General features: G+C 46.8%; 1 protein-coding gene across 1 annotated transcript in view; it reads left to right on the top strand.

Moving 5' to 3' along the window:
* Positions 1-18,790, top strand: part of LOC119455649 (transmembrane protease serine 9) — a 58,481-nt gene that overhangs the window by 9,257 nt on the left and 30,434 nt on the right. The window contains exon 2 of the mRNA XM_049669065.1: positions 13,889-14,273. Coding sequence (XP_049525022.1) covers positions 13,889-14,273 — 385 coding nt within the window. The remainder of the gene's footprint in view (positions 1-13,888; positions 14,274-18,790) is intronic.

Genomic DNA, 18,790 nt, shown 5'->3' with positions numbered 1-18,790 from the left:
TTTCTAGAAGAACTCTATTCCGGCCCATAAGCGACAAGAGCCTGGAATAAAAAGCAAAATCAAAGAAAGAAAGAAAGAAAGAAAGAGACAACACGAGCGTTGCATGAGCTCACGAGTATTTCGGGAACACTCTTTCGTAAATTATGGCAACCGTACCGCGTGATCAGTTGCACAGATCTCGGGCTACTATATGAACCGGTCACGCTATAAAAGCACGTGCAGATACTTGGTGAGAGCACGCGTGTCTGCCATTATCGAAGTCAACGTGCTGCCATAATCAACTCACCATTCATCGACAGTATTGACCCTTAATTGCCTCAGTGTAGATCCTCCACTCGCTGCACTTTGCATATAGAAGTATTTTGCATAACGTCATTTACTCGAACCCTGTTCAAAGCCCATTACGGGAAGCTGTGGAATGAGCTTAATAACTGAGCATACGGTACAGCTTTGACAGGTTGTTGACCGCCGTCAAGCGACGCTCTCTTCATAGTTTTTTTTTCCTTTCTACTTTTAAATATTACGTACCTGTTCAACGACGAAGCTGCAGAATCTCACGGGTTGCGAAAAAGAAACTCAAGGCAGCTCTCTAGACTTCACATTCTAAGGCGCAGTGGTATGAGACGGTAGAAAGGCTTTAAATCGCTGCTTAAAATGACTTTGCCAACAAACCCTTGAGCTCACATTGGTACGCATCACCTGCCACGTGTGGGCTTTAGTTGCATCTTTACGCGGAGTAGGTTACCCGGTTTTTCGCATCTCACTACAAAATGCATGTCTGTACATAAATATGCAGGTGAATATGAACCACGCGCCGTTTTATGCTCGGACACCTATCGCGGAAGGTAATAAAAGCTTGTTTACGGTAGGCCATTTTGTATAGCTGTAAGCCCGTCTTGCACGCTATTGTTGACCGTTTCTAGCCGGGATGCTTGCAACAACCTCTCAAACATTGGTGGCCAAACTCTGTGCGACAACGCACGCAGAAGCCACATGGTAATTTGTAGGGGGCCTCGAATGTTTCAGTTTATAGAGCGAAGCCTTACATCACCTTGCGCAACGCCTTAATTCTATAGCATCAGCTTTAGCTATTTTATACGCTCGGACTGCAGCGTCTTCGCACCGTTTCGAAACGCTCTTAGTGCAGGCTCGTCGTGAGATTTGGCCTTTCTTTCTACGAGCAGGACGATGTCAAGAGTTTTGTACCTCGCGCTTAAATTTCACAAAAAGGAACAAAAATGAAAGGTTGGTTCTGTTTTACTTTATGAGACCGATTTAAATGTTTTTCGGATACACGTACCGTTTAACCAGGGGCGGCTATATTTCGGTAGCACTGTGCAACGCATGTCGAAGTCACAGCTCTCTTACCTGTAACATCTCCTTTTCTCTTACCGCTTATCCCCTGTGATTACGTGTCCTCATGACAATGCAACAAGCGTCGGTTAGGTTGCAGCTTGCAAACATGTTACATCTGCTGCTCTTCAGTTATTGCCACACTGATATGGGAACATAACTTGATAAGAGAAGAGCCGTCCGTGCTTGTACTGACCAGTTTTGGGGTAACGACGTCAGTCAGGTTTTATGTGTTCCGAATGGGTGCTTCACATGACCCTGCAGTTACGGTGAATAATATTTTTTTATGAGAGCCCGTAAAAATAACGGTGCAGGTTACAGCATCGCACGGCAAATGTTGATGTCGTGCATGTGGTACTGGCGATATTTAGGCTGTTGTCTTAGGGCCATTAATTCAAAATCTCTCTTATCACGTCTCTAATGCATGATAGTGTTCAGTTACTCTAAATACAGTAGTCATATAAGTGTGTGCTTGGAGTCGCGTTATTGTCGGTTGACATCATGCCACTCACTTCTGTTTCACCTTTTCTCTACCTTAGCGCTTTCATTTATGTAATTAATATCCAGAGCAGATATTTCATTGATCTCTTGCAAGTTCGCAATTTCAAGCGCGTTGAGAACAGGGATAGATCGTACGCGGCAGGAAAAAATATTTCACACGAGAGCGACAAGTTGATTTTTTGCGAAATTTAGAGCTCCGGCGACAGACATTCCGTGAACACCTTAATTTTGCTATGGGCAACATTACAGTGGAATCTCGTTGATATGATCTTCACGGGAACGGAAAATGAACGTATCATCAGAAAACCGTATTATCGGAATATAATCGCACAGAAAGAGAAAACGTATTATCCAGAAAAACGTATTATGCAGCATCGTATCATCGAGATTCCACTGTATTCTATAAACGTTGGCTATGTGCATGGCAGGCATGTCGTACTCGGAAGACTCCACATAGCCACAGGTTTACAGGAGGGTGTTTTAACACCGATCTGTCGAGTTGACGCCGGAAACCCTTTTCAAGCGTAACGCAAATCTCGGGCACACAGTGCAGCCCTGCGTGCTGTATACCAGTGTGAAGGCAACGCGCGTGGCAGCTTCCTTCCGGTGAAAGTGATGCGGCACGCGCTCCGGCGGCGCCGACCGGAGTCTTCAGTCATGCATGGCTGGCCAGTGCCGGGCGTGTATGTGTGCCACTTTGAGGACTGCATGCGCGGTGTGCGGGGAAATGCTGATGCGACGGGGCCGCGCGCGTGATAGCGGAGCGCTAATGGGAATAGACACGGCGTTGCCTGGAACTGCTATGATAATATACGAGTGACCAAACGACTACATCAGTGGTGAAGGCGATGGTGCAAAAATTAGGACGGAAATTACGGCTTGGTGCAATTCTGTCTAAAAAAAAAAAAAAAGCCTGTCACTGATCACGTATGATAGCATAATATAGAGACAGAGAGAGAGAGAGAACTTGAAAAAGAGGCAGGAAGGGTAACTAGACTTCGTTTATTTTTTTACCCAACACGTGGGTAGCGGGATGATGGAGTGAAAGAGTGACCGAGAAGAGTTCAGACTGTGCATATGCACTCGAAAAGATATCGCGATTTCACAGTCGGGCACTCAAGTCTATTGATTTAAGGAACTCAAGAGGCGCTCGTGTGCCTTTCAGGGCTAACGAGCGGCGAGGCCAGGATCCTAGGACCTTAGCTTCGGTAAAAGGCCGATCATATACAGTCTGCTCACTAGCAGGCACGCCGCGAAGTCTGGCGTCCTTCGTCTAAATGGGAACAGTGGCGGAGGAGGTGATCGATAGACTCTTCAGATCTGCACAGATCGCATCGGATCCTGTGTAAAATACCCATTTTTTATATAAAATCAAATCAAATCAAGTCAAATATTTATTTTCACGATGAGGTATGGGCGAAAAAAAAAACGAGAGCGGAGAAAAAGCACAACACATGAACCAAAGTTACTCCAACGACAAGGAGGCAGTCTTCGCCGACGCATGCCTGTTATCGAGACAGGAAGAGTTTCGTGGCGGCAGTTACTAGCCACCGAGTGAACCACCCCACGAGCGTCACCGTGAACACGGCACATGCCAAAGCGGCAGAGGAAGCGGGCATAGCACTGGCCCTCACTCAAACCAAATCTACACACGTGATTTGCGATTCGCAAACGGCAATTCGAAATTTTGCAAATGGACGCATCTCGAAAGAGGCGTATCACATTCTCCAGCGACATCCCATACACCAGGAAGAGGCCGGCTTCGATAACCCAAGGCACTTGCTATGGATCCCGGCACACACTGGACTGAGCACCCCCAACAAAGCGGCTCACCGCGTTGCTCGAGGCCTCACTCACCGAGCATCATCGGTGGAAGAGCCCCCGCGGGGTACTGCAAACGTCTGGGCGTGGGAGGATCGTATGACCAGGTTCCACGACATCACGACACAATACCAGTTACAGAGACGCGTATACCCATTCCCTAATGCTACGTTAGACAGGACGCAAGCAGTACACTACAGACAATTACAAAAGGATTCTCACAGAAACCCCAGACTCACGCACGCCATGTATCCAGACATGTACACTACAAACATATGCACGTCGTGTGGCGAGGTTGCGACGCTTAATCACATGCTATGGGAGTGTCAGGATTTAACAAACAATTCGGGCAGTGCTGACCCCTCCGTCTCTTCCACCGCCAGCCTCCGCTCGCACTGGAAGAATGCACTGTTCAGCTCGAACCTGACAGCACAACTCTGGGCCGTCCAGCGAGCCGAAGAAGCCGCTACGAGACAAGGTCTCGGAACCGCGTCCGCGGCGGGTGCCCAGACCCACTAAAAAGACGCCGGACTCGAATGTGTTTGATTTCAAAATAAAGTTTACGCTCTCTCTGCGGCTTGACAAAAGCTCGGGTTTCCCGAGGCAACTGTGGCAAGCAGCTGCAAAACGAAAACGCATTTAGGAAAGTAGAAGATCATCCACTGAGTGAACAGACAATACTGGAACACCGTCCCCACTGACCATCGGCTTGGAAGACAGTGGAGGCACTTATTTGCTTTTCGAGGACGACTGGCTCGTGCGAGCGCCTTTGACTGCGTATATTGTTTTATGTGCTCACACTCACCGCATTCCTTTCTTTCTATATATGTATCCTTTCTTTCTATTCTCCTTTTCCCTTCCGCCAGCGTAGGGTAGCCAACCGGACTATTTACTGGTTAACATCCCTAACTTCTTTTTATCTCTCTCACTCACTCACTTGTACCCTTATACTGTTTTATACAGTAGGTTCGATGTCTTCAGGAAGCGTATTGCTTTTCCTCGCTATTTTGTTCCTGAGATCGAAGTGACTGAAAGCAGAAGTTAATAGTTAGTCTGCGCAGCGCTGCAGATTTTGGTAAGATCACTTTCGCAAGTGATCTGAACGACAGGTGAATCTTCCGTGCGTCGTGCAAGAACAACGCCGTTTCTTGTCCAAACCAGTTTTCAACAGTGTTCGGGCTTGCGCGTTACGTCCATTCCCTGTATTATATTTATCTCGGAACTCAAGTGTTCGTTGACGTATGCGGAGGAATGCTTGGGTAAACCTAGTGAAGCGTCTGTCAGCTTCGCCTTGCGTACTTTATGAAGCAATTTGTCGCGCTTGTCGCGGCGCTGACACTGTGCGATAATATTTTGCTTGCTTGCATCTTTCGTTGAGCCTGAGTGGCACACGTCAACGTCCACACGTGTTATCGGCTCACCGATGGCATTGTCAATTTTATTTAACGTATCTGCAAGGTTTTCATTTGGCTGTTTTACTGCTCCTTTGATTTCGAGGTTTCTGTTGCGCGAGTACTGCTCCGTTTTCTCATTCGCGAGGTTTGTTTTGCAATCTGCCTGATTCTTCTCAAGGTTAGATACTTTATGCCGCAGCGCTTCGTTTTCTTTCTTCATAGCATTATTTTCGGTAACGGTTGCCTGAAGTGCGCGGTTTTCATCAACACCTTTGCTAATTAGATCCATGCCTTCTTTTTTTCATTTCATCAATCTCTGCGCGTAAACGTCTTTCCTGAAATCGACTCTTTTGTTCTAGTGGTTGTTTTCGATTCTTCCATTCAGATCTTAATTCCCCCTTGAAATCATTGAGTAGCTTTGTTAGTTACTTATTCAACACAGACTAGAGGCGAGTAAAGAATGAACGTCACAGGGCCGCAGTGACAGCAATGGAACGCCATAGCAACCCATGCTTTCTGTTTAACGATCGAAGCAGTCACTAACCTGTAATGCGCAGGGGAAACCATATGAGATGTTGCCCGCAGCGCTGTCACTGCTGCCTTAAGCAGGCTTAGAAGAAGGCGCCGACTTTATAGTCCTCGAAGACCGCGTGATACGGGTGTCAGTCACCCTCTGCGCTTGTGTCGCGTCTTTTCGCTGCTTTTGGTGATGCGCGATCAGCAAGGCACGTAGTAGATGATGACTTTAGGCCATCCGACCTAACGATTTGTAATGCGCAGAGGAAAGCAGATCAGCTGTTGCCTAAAGAGCTGTCACTACTGCCTTCCATCACTCAACGTCAATCAGGGGTCTAAAACGTGCTGCCAACGATGCACTTATCTGCGGCCCGCGTGGCTTTTGGAGTTTTCATCCTCTTAGCCTTTAGGTTGTCCAGGGCTGATAAAATGCCCATGCACGGCCCATGGGGAGCTATGTAGTCTTGTAGTTAGATGGGCCAGAGCCGAGCGTTTTAGATGCGAGAGCATCTTATGCTCGGGGCAGTGTCCGTTCTGCGGCGACCGCACTCATACTGCGCATGCGCAACTCTCCCTCATTCTCCTCTCCTACGCAGGTGTGCGCTCTCCTCCTCCCCTCTCCCCCTCTCCGCCACAGGTGCGGCGCAGCAAATCATTGCATATAACTCTCTCACTCTCTTCCTCTCTCTCTCTAAGGGTACGCCGGCAGGCGGCGCAAGTGTCGCGGCGCAGTATAAAGCGCGCGTTCGCTGTGCTTCCGTCATTCTCTCTGTGTGAAACGATGTGCGAAAAGCCATGAACAACCTCAACGTCGGCGCTAGTTGCAGCGGCAGCGCCACCGCCGCGGAGCAGACGAAGGCTCGGGAAGCTGAACGTAAACGTCAGCGTCGGCAAGCGGACCCCGAACTTCGGGCCAGTGAAGCCGAACGTCAACGTCGGCAGAAAATTTCTACGGAAGCAACACGGGCTCGGCACGCCGAAGTGGAACGTCAGCGTTATCAAGCCGACCCCGAACTCCGGGCTCGGAAAGTCGAAGCGCAACGCAACAACCCCGTACAAACGTCTCCTCTCTTCTCAATACATTCTCTCACTCTAACTTTGATTGGGTTGTGTTGCCAAGTGAAACGAAACGGAAACTCGATGCGCACCCACCGCGATGCTTTCGCATCCCACCATGGTTGCCGTAGGGTGAGATGATGTGATTTTTCTTCAAGGGGGTGACGATGTCGATTATGATAGTAAATGCACCGATGATATAGACATGGTCTAGTTCAGGTCAGGGCTGATAAAATGCCCATGCACGGCCTATGGGGAGCTATGTAGTCTTGTAGTTAGATGGGCCAGTAGCCGAGCTGAGTTTGGATATGCTTGTGGTGGTGTCGGTCGACACTGTTCTTAGTGAACAGTCAATTAGACGCGGGCGCTATACAAGTCAAAGTACACTGAACGAAACATTCTGCCCTTGAAGTGTTCGGCAACGGGATTTACTGTGTTGAAGGAAACACAAAAGAGATACTTTCTAAGAGGAAGTGGGTTTAAAGAGTTTTTCCCGTTCACACACGAGCTTTCATCCAAGGATGAAATTTGACGCTGATTGCTCTTCTTTACGTTGACGTTTAGGCTACAGCTGGCTCAAAACGTCCGTGACATCACAGTCGGTTTTCATTCACGTAGGCATGAACTAGGGCGAAACAGTGAGAACACACAAGCAAAAATAGGAGACCCTCCAACAAGAACGTCTCATTTGCGCGAGCAGAGCCCATCTTCCATGAGAATATAGCTTAACCACGTAGTGGCACTTCTTTTAGGAAGTAGAGCAGGTAAAGCCAGGTTGAAAAGAAATGCCTACACATTTGCAGGAGATTACAACGCCAGATGTAATTTGCAAGCACGTCCTTTGGGCAATTCCGCCGCGTGCTCTAAAAAAGCTCGCTTGACCGCAATTATTGTCTCTCCACATGCACCAACAGATGGCTTCCTTAAACGAAGCTGACAGCTGGGCTCGAGGATAATTAAGCCCACATTACCTGGATACAACTGAAAGTATAAGCAAAAGACATGCACGCAACAAAAGAGTGAAAGAGCACAGCGCAGCCTATAGCGTCACTGTCATACACCCCGTGAAGGAGGCGCCAACGCCGGGCCAAATTCCAAAGCCGACTTATCAGCTTCCGAAAATAACCCCACGAAGCAAGGACAATTAATAAGGGGCCCTCTGGTGCGCCAGCGAGCGCAGGTTGTGGTCTAAAGACCGAGTCAGAGCTCAGAGTTGTCAAAACACAACAAAATATATTAATCAAACAAGGCAGTTATATACACACGTGCACACTTCGACTAGACACGTCACAATACAATTCAGATGGCTAATAACAAAACACTGGAAATAATTAAAGACAAGCATTAAGAGTCTAACACGTAAAGTACAAAATTAATAGGAACACAAAGTGTCCAATCGTATTCACCCGTGCTGGTCTTGAGCCGGACAATCTCGGCGTAGCTCGAGGCAAATCTCGAAGAAGAAACTTCTTCCGGAAATGCAGACGCTTGATGAACTCGTCGGTTAGCTTGCCGGGAAATACCCGTCTTCCGCAGACGGTCAGTCTTGAAATCACCTCTCTTCACCGGCGCGGTCTGATCCCCTTCCGATTCCCGCACGGCGCTTTTATTGCCTTCGCCGGCACTCCTGGAATCTTCGGTCGGAGATGTGATCCCGTAGCATGAACAAAGCCTGGAAATCTTTGAGACGTTTCTCGCAACGCCGCCGTCGGAGCGTCGTCGAGGAGGGTGGTGACTCATCCGTAGGCGCAAGCCGGGTTGCCGTTCTCCGTTTCTCTCTCTCTGCTCGCCGGGTGAGAGGTTGTTTCAACATACACACTCTCTCTCGCTCGTTACCGCCGCCTTCGCGTATCTTGTTTTTTTTTTTTTTTTTTTTGCTTATAGACTCCGTTGATCGCATCGGCTGTCTGTGGCGTATGCGCTCTCTCCCTCTGTCGAAGCTGCCGCGGGGCCGGCTTGTTCTTTGTTAGCTTGAATGACGCGAGGCACGCGCTTAGATTATGCGCTATTATGTGACAGTCACGTAATACAATTATATCTACAATTTGGACCAGTTTGTTGTATACATTGGCTTGAATAAACGCGCTGTTTTGCACACGCCGAGTGGGGATCGTACAAGAGCGCGATATGAACACACACCACACAAGAGCGCGATATGTGGTGTGTATTCCAGTTATTTTCAATTGCCACTTATGCCGAATGCAGCTGCGGTGGTCGCATTCCGATGGGGGGGTATGCGAAATTGCACGTGTACCACGCATTAAGTGCACGTTAAATAATCCCAGGTAGTCAACATTAATACGGAGTCCCTCGCTACGGCGCGCCTCATAATCAGATCGCGGTTTTGGCAGGTAAAATTCGAGAACTGAATTAATTTTAATCTTAGCTACCGTATACAATAGCGCCAGGCTTTCCTCTATTAGTTCTTGTGGGAAACTCTGTTCAAAATAGTTCAAAAAAATCAGGCTGTTTGCCGAGTTGAGATTGCTGCAACTGAACTGTGAACACGAATGGAAAGAGTCAGCGTGGCAGACCCTCGCAATGGGTGGCCGCTGTCGGCAATGCTCGCGCGGCTCAGCACCAGCGTACAAGCGCGCAGCACGTTGCCACAGGCCTCAGCCGGTTAGATGAGCTAGCGCACGCGTTGAGTGTCGCGCTCGAGGTGCACGCATGGGTGGCACGGGCGGTCGGAGGCGGCCACCGACCACGCTTCCGTGGTCAGGAGATGCCGCCTCAGCAAAGCACGAGCTCCTGACGGTAGTTCTTGAGCGCGGCCTCCTCGACATGGGGTCGCCAAACTGGGTTAGTGGAAATCCCGAAGTCGCCGGAGCGTTGTGCCCACGGACAAGACGGACACGCACCGACAGTTTATGAGAAAAAAAAAATGAAGAAGCACCCGACTCCCACGCCTTACGATGACCATCTTTCAGCCTTCTTTGTGTTTGGGCGTTTGTTCCGCTGACACTTCCGGCTGGACGGCCACAAAGGCGGTCGTTCAGGTGTTTTTTTCGCCTCTGCATCCTGATGTGCGCTGCGGGCGGGATTTACCGAACAAGGGTAGTAGCTCTGTGATTGCGCGCTCGTTCGAAATCGCGTTCAAAAGGCGCCTCCACGGACGTTTCTTAAAGCGGTGGTAGATCGTGGATGGAGGACCTTTAGTCACGATAAATGAAATAAATGTAGCTGTGATGTGTTCCAATGTAATTAGTGAGTGCCTTTGAAGGCAGATGCTAAGTTAAGCTAAGTTAATTAATTCCCCATGTACCATCAGATTAAATTGAAACACGAAGAGACAATACCTGATAAGAACGCCCGTTACGAGTAATTACCTGGAAGTGCGACGTGTAAGCGCTTCGTAACCAGTTTCTAAGCATGGTGTAGTCGAAAGGGAACGTTTTGTATAATCAACTGTTACAAACGCGGATGAACCTAGAACCCGATCTCCGGAACAACGCACTGGAGTATTTTGGAAATTGCTCGCGTTTGAATGCAGAGAGTACAGAGGGACAGGATACTGTGCGATTAAGAAAAAAAAAACAAAAGCTGCCTTCATGTACTTTCCACGAATTTAGGGACACCGCATGACCGCCGAAGTAAATAGTGTAAGTGTAAAACAAGAGTTGAAATATATATACATATAATGTGGTAAAAAAATATAACCCGCATATATAACATGTCGTATAGCATGGCATGGCATATGGCATCGATATACCTAAAATACGCGCAGCCTCACCGCAACGCCGCCGACGACGACGACGGCGAATATTCGCTTGGAGTGTCCACAAAATTTCTATCGAATAATAATAATAAACCGCAACAAGCAGAAAAATGGAAAGAAAGAAAGGAACTGGAAGTGTACTGTTCCTGGACCCATGCCATCAGGAGCACGTCCGGGAGGGGTTCATTTGAGCTCACGCTTGACATCACGAAAGCGGAATTCAACGCTCAGTGTAAGCTCAGTTCTCTCGGCGAATTTCTGCTGAGGTCTTCATGCTCTCGTCGTGTTTCTTTGACCTCTTTTTACCATCAGCTTGGGTTTGTGTAACGCATGCACCATTCTTATGCAAATTGGGGGAGAGTAGAACAAATGCTGATCAGTCGCTCCAAGAAGCTGCTGCAATCACGACCGACTTTTCTTGTAACCGGATGCTGGGCGTATCCTTCATTTGCTGTAAATATTTTTTGTCAGGTCAGACGTGTTCAAGCAGCGACTTCCCGCTGTTCAAACGGCGGAAGGCTGACCGCTGCCAGCCTTCCATCGCTAGGACTAGCTGAGAAGGGCCGACAAAATGTTTGTAGAGAGAGAGAGAGAAAGGATGCATAGAAAGGTAGGGAGGTTAACCAGAGGTAGTTCCGGTTGGCTATCCTGCACGGGGGGAAGGAGTAGGGGGATAAAAAGAGAAATAGAGCGGAAGGAGGAGAGAGAGAGAAGAAAGAGAGACGAGCTTCTAGTTTTAAAATATCCTCAATAGAAACATTGGACCAATCTATTACGAATGAATTCATATTGTCCTATAGAAAGACTTACGCTAAATGTGACTCCCACGTGAAGGGGTCTTAGAAGACAGGAATGTGCGTGCTTACACCGCATTCTGTACTTCTTGTACGAACTTCGATTGATGCGTTTGCCACAGTGCAATGTGTGGAATGTTTATGAGGGCACTCATGTTTATGAGGGCACGAACTATGCGGCCTCATGGTCTCCTAAACTTACATTTACGTGGCAGCTCCTTAGGGTTACGCCATGTACTGGGACCTTGGAACAGAGCTGGTAGTATTTAGCGAGCAACGAAGGCGCTCTTTATTTATTTATTTATTTATTTATTTATTTATTTATTTATTTATTTATTTATTTATTTATTTATTTATTTATTTATTTACTTATTTATTTATTTATTTATTTATTTATTTATTTATTTATTTATTTATTTATTTATTTATTTATTTATTTATTTAGTATACCCGTAGGGCCTAGGACATTACACAGGGGAGTAGTTATACAATCGACGGGAAACAATGTCAGCGGGAAGGTGGTTCCATTCTTGGGATGTACGAAGACGAAAAATCCTTGAATGAGTGCTACTGCGTCAAAAAATAGCCTCTACCTTGTGACGATGATCAATGCGATGTGAAACGTATATCGGTCGAGGAATCAGATCGTGTCGCACTAAATGGTCACGGTATAACTTACCAAAGACGTTCCCCGAGACACTGCCCTCGACCAGACACATTAGTTGCTTGTTATTGTGTGTGCTTGTGTATGTTGTGTGCGTGTGCCCTATGTATGAATGCGTCACTTCATATGTGACCGTTGTCTTCCGGAGTAGCATACTAGGCGTAGGGCCTGAATAAAAAATCACCGCCCAAGCTCTCCGTACAGATGATTAACGAGCAAAGCTGAAACATGCAGCCCCGGTGTTTATCACTGGGTTAATCCCGACGGTACATTTCTGAATTATTGGTTACGTCATTGTGTTTCTTAATGAGGTTACGCACACGTTCGCTTGCGACGGAAAGAACGACGTCACTGACGGTATGCCTGTAGTCCGCCATTGTCGCATTGCTGCTTGCGATTCGTCAAAATTAAATTGCTTCAAAATTAAATCTGTCCGTCACTTAAGACAATGAATGGCTCATAACCCCTTAAGCAATGGCTCATACCACTGTAAACGTGGCCTCCCCATTACGACGACAGAAGACGTGTGAAATTCTACGCTGGAATGATGAGCGGCAACGGAGCCAGCGGTGGAAGAAGACGACGACGCTCGAGCCCTTGCTGATGATGATAGTTTTCGGCGTACAGGCGACAGACGGACAAATCGGCTAGTCACATTCAGCTTCGCTGTAATATCTCAAGCATCCATTAAAGAGTGCTTCTCTCTGTCTTGCTCTAGATCAAATTAAACTGTTACATTCTAGAAATTTCTAAACGATTATCTTTCTAAATGCGAATAAAAGATTTAGTCGCCGAGAAAATTGGTACTAAAGAGGGTTTTCTGCGTTTGAAATCCCCCGCGATGAACGGCGCGGTTTGCATAAAACGCTGTACTGTGCAGGCAATCTCGAAAGTCAGCCATAAATCCACAAGTAGCGCCGTCAACCATGCGATCTGAAGTCTTGTTCTGTAGAAAAAATCCTATAAATTTGGCCAAACTGCTTTTTTCAAGCATAAACGCCACATGTTCAAGGTTTTTATCGATATTTGACTACAATTTACTATTACGAACTGAAAATTATAGGTCACTGTAGCTTGTACTGCATATGCACGATGTCCGTCGTGTCCTATCCTCTAAGAGAATTTTACATCCTCTGAGGCAAAAATTGGCATCTATCCTGCGTGTTTTACTTTCTTTAGCGCTACTCGTCCGATACTTTCCGGTGTCAGTAACGCTGTGTCACGCTGGTAGGAGCATGCCGTTCGCCACCTTAAAGCACCGGGTGCGCAGCGGTAAAGAAACAAGGAAAGGTGCACGCAAGGTAGATGACGATTATTTCTTCGGGACAAAATGAGCTCCATGCGCAAAATTTTCTCAGAGCTACGTTGTTCTGTTATGCTTCTCTTCCCCCCCCCTCCCCCCCCTCCTTTTCTTCCCTTTTTGAGGCTGGGACAAAATGCTACAGGCAACAAAATTGACCATGTCGATAGTAGTATTTGCCTCGGTTGCGTGCAAGGCAGTGAAACAACTGAGCATATTTAAAAAAATGTGTGATGCCCTTAATATCCACGTAGACGAGGAAAATATGGTAAATCATAAAGCGTTAACGTTTAGAAGCCGCCTCGAGGAGATTATTAAGGAAAAGTAGAGGCTCCAGGATATATGGAGGCCTGTCAGATATGTGAAGGGTGATAGAGGAGGCCTGTCATTACTTGAAGGAAATATGGTTTACTTAAATTTTCCTTTAGGGTGTGGTGTTATCTGTCAAGACTCTGATACAGAGAAAGTGCCAGCCAGTTGGTCGGTCGGTTGGTCCGTCCGTCCGTCCGTCCGTCCGTCCTTCCATTCTATGTTGTAAATCTTTGATCGCTGATGTATCGCTTTACATCGACTTAATGTTTGTCTTTATTTCCGCAAGTGAAATACCTCTCACCGACCTAGCGGCTTCTCTATTTGGTGAAACGTCCTCTCATGTGAAATGCCTGCAGCTGCACGGTTTCGTCTGCAGCTGTGCTAAGTGCTCGGCACACTGTATTACACGCAACCATGCAGTGCCTGCGTTATCTACGACCTTCCTTCTCTCTCGTGCAGCGTGCCATGAGCTTTGCCCCGCCGTTCCTGGTCCTCCTGCTGCTGTGCCTGCTGTCCACGTCGTGTCTTGTCATGTGCCTCTTCACGTCGAACAGCGGCATCGCCTCGCTCTCCTCTCTAGCAACCGGAAACATGTCCGTGCCGCAACTTTTGGCCGAGGCGACTGGCCGCCACCGGGCTCGGCTGGCGCGAGCCGTCTCCTTCCCGGGTCGCGACAGCGCCCACCGAGGGACCGACCATCGTGCTCTCCCTGGAACCGCGCAGGCCAGGAGGGTGCCTAGCCCACAGGAGATACACGCGCTGCGCCGCCTGGTCTTCGAGCACGGTCTGGAGGAGGAGATCGCGAGGGAGGTCCAGGGACGGCAGGTCAACTACCCAGTCGGAGGTGAGCGCCTTAATTATATTGATGCTGTTAACAGCGAAATCGGCTGCCGTCGATAATCTGGACGACGCTGACGCAGTGCGCGGTGGGACGGTGGCATTGCACCGGCTTATTGTGAAGAAAAGAAATTATGCAGATCCAACGCACATCAATATACGCAAAGCGAAGCTATATCGTGAAATGGTTAATTAAATGCTATACATCTAATCATCTTTTGGCCAGTGTTTTTCAGCATAGCGTTCACGTGCCTGCAAGGCAAGACGCGGAGACCCCCACCATGAGGCCTTTGCAACCACGGATTACGTTGTCTCCGAGATTGGACCACTGCGCTGTGACCCTCTCTAGGGTCTTCCCACGTATAGATGAGAAACCGATCGCGTAGACGCGCCCAACCTCGGGAAAAAAAGGCACACAAAGCTTCGCTTCATTCAAGAAACTTCGCGCTCGATGGCTTATGCATTGAGAATATAAGATACCCTTCGTTGTTTCACTGCGTAATTCCGATGTGAACAAAGCTGTCGACCAACACATATGTAGGAGTAATACAGATCGGGGCTGCATATAAGCCAATTCGTTATGTGAGTGCTGTCTGGTGTGTAAGCTATTCATTCGGCAAGGTGGCGGCGGCGGCGGCGGCGGCAGAAGCAGCAGCGTCAGCAGCAGCAGAGTGGAATGAGAATGAGCGCTGCGTATAGCCTAACGAATGAGATGACTGTTTAGGCATATGCGTTGATCACTCGCAGCATTCAGTCAGTCATTGAATCGGTTGGTCGGCCGACTGATGCTACAAATAATTTCAAGGAACCTGGACAAAAGGGTTCTGGCTTCTTGGCATCAGTCCTACATCTGTTAGCGTCTATAAACGCCGAATATAAACTCAGAATTAAAGCCGCAGTCTCCGAGTGATGCGGGTATGCATATGACACCTTTATTTCACATTCCCACATTCATGAGTGAGAGTATTTAATTTGTTGCAGCTGTAGTTCGCGTTTAAATCGTTGCGTATACGTTTCTTGTTTTTCGCTGATAGTAGGTTTTATATATTTACGTAAAAATTGTGAAATTCAATGCGCAATATAGATAGATAGCGACTTGAAATGGAGGATCTAAACTCGTCAATAATAATATTTTTACCCGATGTGCACTTCATCGACCTTGTGCCGGACGGGACATATGAAGACGAACTTAGTTGCTTCCACGGTTCTACTATACATTTTACGATTATACATTTAGCCTTGACCGATATTAAGGTTAGTATGCGCGATGTAACATCGACTGCAATAAATTTTGATGAAAAAGCTCACTCTTGCTTCTGTCGAACGTGGCAGCTATTCAACCTCCCTTGTCGCGTTGTTGAATCAACTGTAGAGTTGGCAGACCGGGACGTTGGTAATTGTTCTTCTGCATCAAATACTCACACGCAAGCCGCGTAGACCACACACACTATTACGTACCTTTCGCTGTGTTCAAAGGAGCACACGTACACTCTAAAAAAGCAAACAGCGTTATTCATTTTTAACGTTCACAGACGTTAGGCATATTATAGTGGCAAGTAAATGGAACTGTCTACTTTTTTTCATCATCCTTTTCTTGTTCGTTTTTAATCGGGGAGGCATACCTTTTGCAGTTCCATCTTATATTCCAGAATCAGCGAAGGGACCACTGAAAGCTCTGCCCTCGAACAAGCACGTTACCTCGAATGGCCAGCCTTGAACTGTGTCGGGAGCCACCTCCCCCTTTTTACAGCGTGCCGTTTATGGCTAGCGTTCCGTGCATTTTTCTCCTGCGTCAGCGAATACTCAGTTCCCGCGCGAACACGCTCATGCCACTGCTCGCGCGTTCTTCGTCATCTTCTTCCACAGCTGGCTCGTCGGCGTCCCTCGGATATGCATTTTGAGTAGATTAGTTATCAATATGCACCATTTTCAAGATCAGTAGACTCCCAGGTAGATAATAAAGGTTTCTCAAAGATTTGCTGCTGTACCACCCGCGTCGGCCACGTCTACTTTCGCACCGCCCTCTCTTTGACGGCGTTCGTCGCGCATGCATATCTAGTTTCCTTTCCTTCCGTTTTCCCGTGGTGGCGGTGCCGTCGAAACGTCAGGCGTGTCTAGTTTCCTCCGGCTCCTCTGGGCGGCGGTCCCGTGGTCCACGCAAATGTATATTAAAAAACTAGAAAGACAAGTAGTCGTTCTCCATTTTGAATTTCACTTCTCTTGTGTCGTTGTAATGGAGAGGCCACGTATAATCCAGATTCCCGAGGAGCAACGCTAAACAGCTTCCCTGGTCATCCACCTTCACAGAGTTGAATGGCTCATGATTTTTTCTTTGGCTATATAGAAATTTAAATACATCGCCTGCGAGATTCAGCAAGATTCTAGTTATATATATATATATATATATATATATATATATGCTTGAGCTGCAGGGGGCGCTACGCGCTATAAATAAAGAGCTACTGTACAGGCTCCTTTAGGAAGCAGGGAGCCTATACAATGTCTATAAATAAACTATCGTATGCCTACGCTGCAATCCAAGAAACCTATAAGTGAAACACGATGGTCACGCGCACGCACCTTAATTATAGGAAATTTACAATATATAAACAAAACGAAGGTGTGCGCGCATCGCATGCAACAGAAAACCAGAAAGTTACAAAGAATACATAACAAGGAAGTCGAAGAGACTGGGAACTCGTGACGAAAGATTTGAACATGACAGTAATCGTGGAGAATAAAACAAAACAAATGCTTAAGCTGCCAAAAACACGGTGACACGTTCGCATACTAACTCATTATAATTAGACGAAACAATGAACGAGGAAATATTCGCAAATTATTATTTAGAATCGATTACAAGCCCCACCGCTGGCAAGGCAGTCTCAGTCACGCTGTGTGGGCACGCAGAATATTAGCTGCTCATTGCGGAGCTAGGTTAATGCCGAGGTTCAAGTCTATAAAAAGAGAATCTCGCGCTTTATCTAAACATGAAAGCAATTGGGCCTTAAAATTTCGTCGCACTTAGAGGAAATTGTGAATTATCGTGAGACATAAGGTAAATAGAAGTAAAATATGAAGCTGAAACAGCGAAATGTATCAAAATGTGTTTAACTACACCAGTTGTACGAGAAACCATAAAACTGCATTTATTTATTTAGTTATTCAGTTCTTATTAATTAATCAGTCAGTTAGTTAGTTAGTTAGTTAGTTAGTTAGTTAGTTGGTTGGTTGGTTGGTTAGTTATTATTTAGTTGAAATATGGCCAACTAGCACAATATGTTTCCGGCTTCTCCACAACGTTACATTGTTAAATGAATGAAACAGCCTAACCAGAATAAAAAGCCACACGAAAAATATGGTACGTCAAGAAAGCCAAATACGCACGCAAACACAAAATCACGCTTTAATAATCCACAAAATAGAAGACAATTAGAATATCACGCACACGCGCACACACACCCACACACACACACACGCACGCACGCACACGCACACACGCACACACCACACACACACACACACAGAGAGAGAGAGAGAGAGAGACGACGACGACGACGACGACGAAGGTCATAATAAAGAAAACATACAACGGTTTTATAGTTCGTGTGTTTCCGTCTTCTCTCGGATGTCATGGGCACTCTTAATAAATGTATAATTCCAGTTTGGGGCATTGAGCCAAGAACGATTCGAGTTTGAATTTGGCGCGCTTTGCGGCGGCGGCCAATAGCCGTGGCCTTGGTGAGACCGAGGTGGTGTAGCTGCGCGCGCACCCTCCTCTCTCTACGAGCCCTCTCTGTCTGACCCCACCCGACTATGGAGTGTGGAAAATGTTTCTTGCACTGCACATCTCATAAAGACGATCGATTCCATCTCAGTATTGTTATTGGTTTCAAGTAAAATCATCTATTTGTTTGATCATTTAATTTGCTAAAATTAAACACTTGTGCTTACGTATATCGATTTGCAAAAGCACTGATCCCATTCCATCGTCGCAAGAAGGGTCTTTTTCGGGTAATGTTAGACGTTGGTTTTAGACGACGCGAAATGCTAAAACGCCTTCGTGACGCATGCTAGGTGCACGTTAAAGAACTACATATGGTCAGAATTATCCGGAACCCTCCACTACGGCGTGTCTCATAATCATATACTGATTTTGGCACGTAGAACCCCATATTTCTTTTCCGTGGGACACTTAGGAAACCAGCAAATATATAATAAAAAAATTAATGAACATTTTAATTAACGCGTGAAATTACAGCGAATCTTGCCGTCTTTCACCACGAACTCACAGAAATGCCTTAGGTAAGTGCATATACCAGCATTGTTTGACCAACAAGCCCAATCCTACACTGTTCTTAACAAAAACCCAAAAAATCACCGAGTGCAGCAGTGAATAGTTCCCGCGGACGCGCCTCTTGATCTCCTGTGAGGTTGGCTTTGCTGCAGTATACCGCACGATATAACCAGTTTATTATAAAGAATACGTGCGCCAGCCAACATGGGTTGCGCCAACTTAAAGTG

This window comes from Dermacentor silvarum, chromosome 6 (assembly GCF_013339745.2).
Source record: "Dermacentor silvarum isolate Dsil-2018 chromosome 6, BIME_Dsil_1.4, whole genome shotgun sequence".
NCBI lineage: Eukaryota > Metazoa > Arthropoda > Arachnida > Ixodida > Ixodidae > Dermacentor > Dermacentor silvarum.
This window is presented reverse-complemented; position numbering and strand designations above follow the sequence as displayed.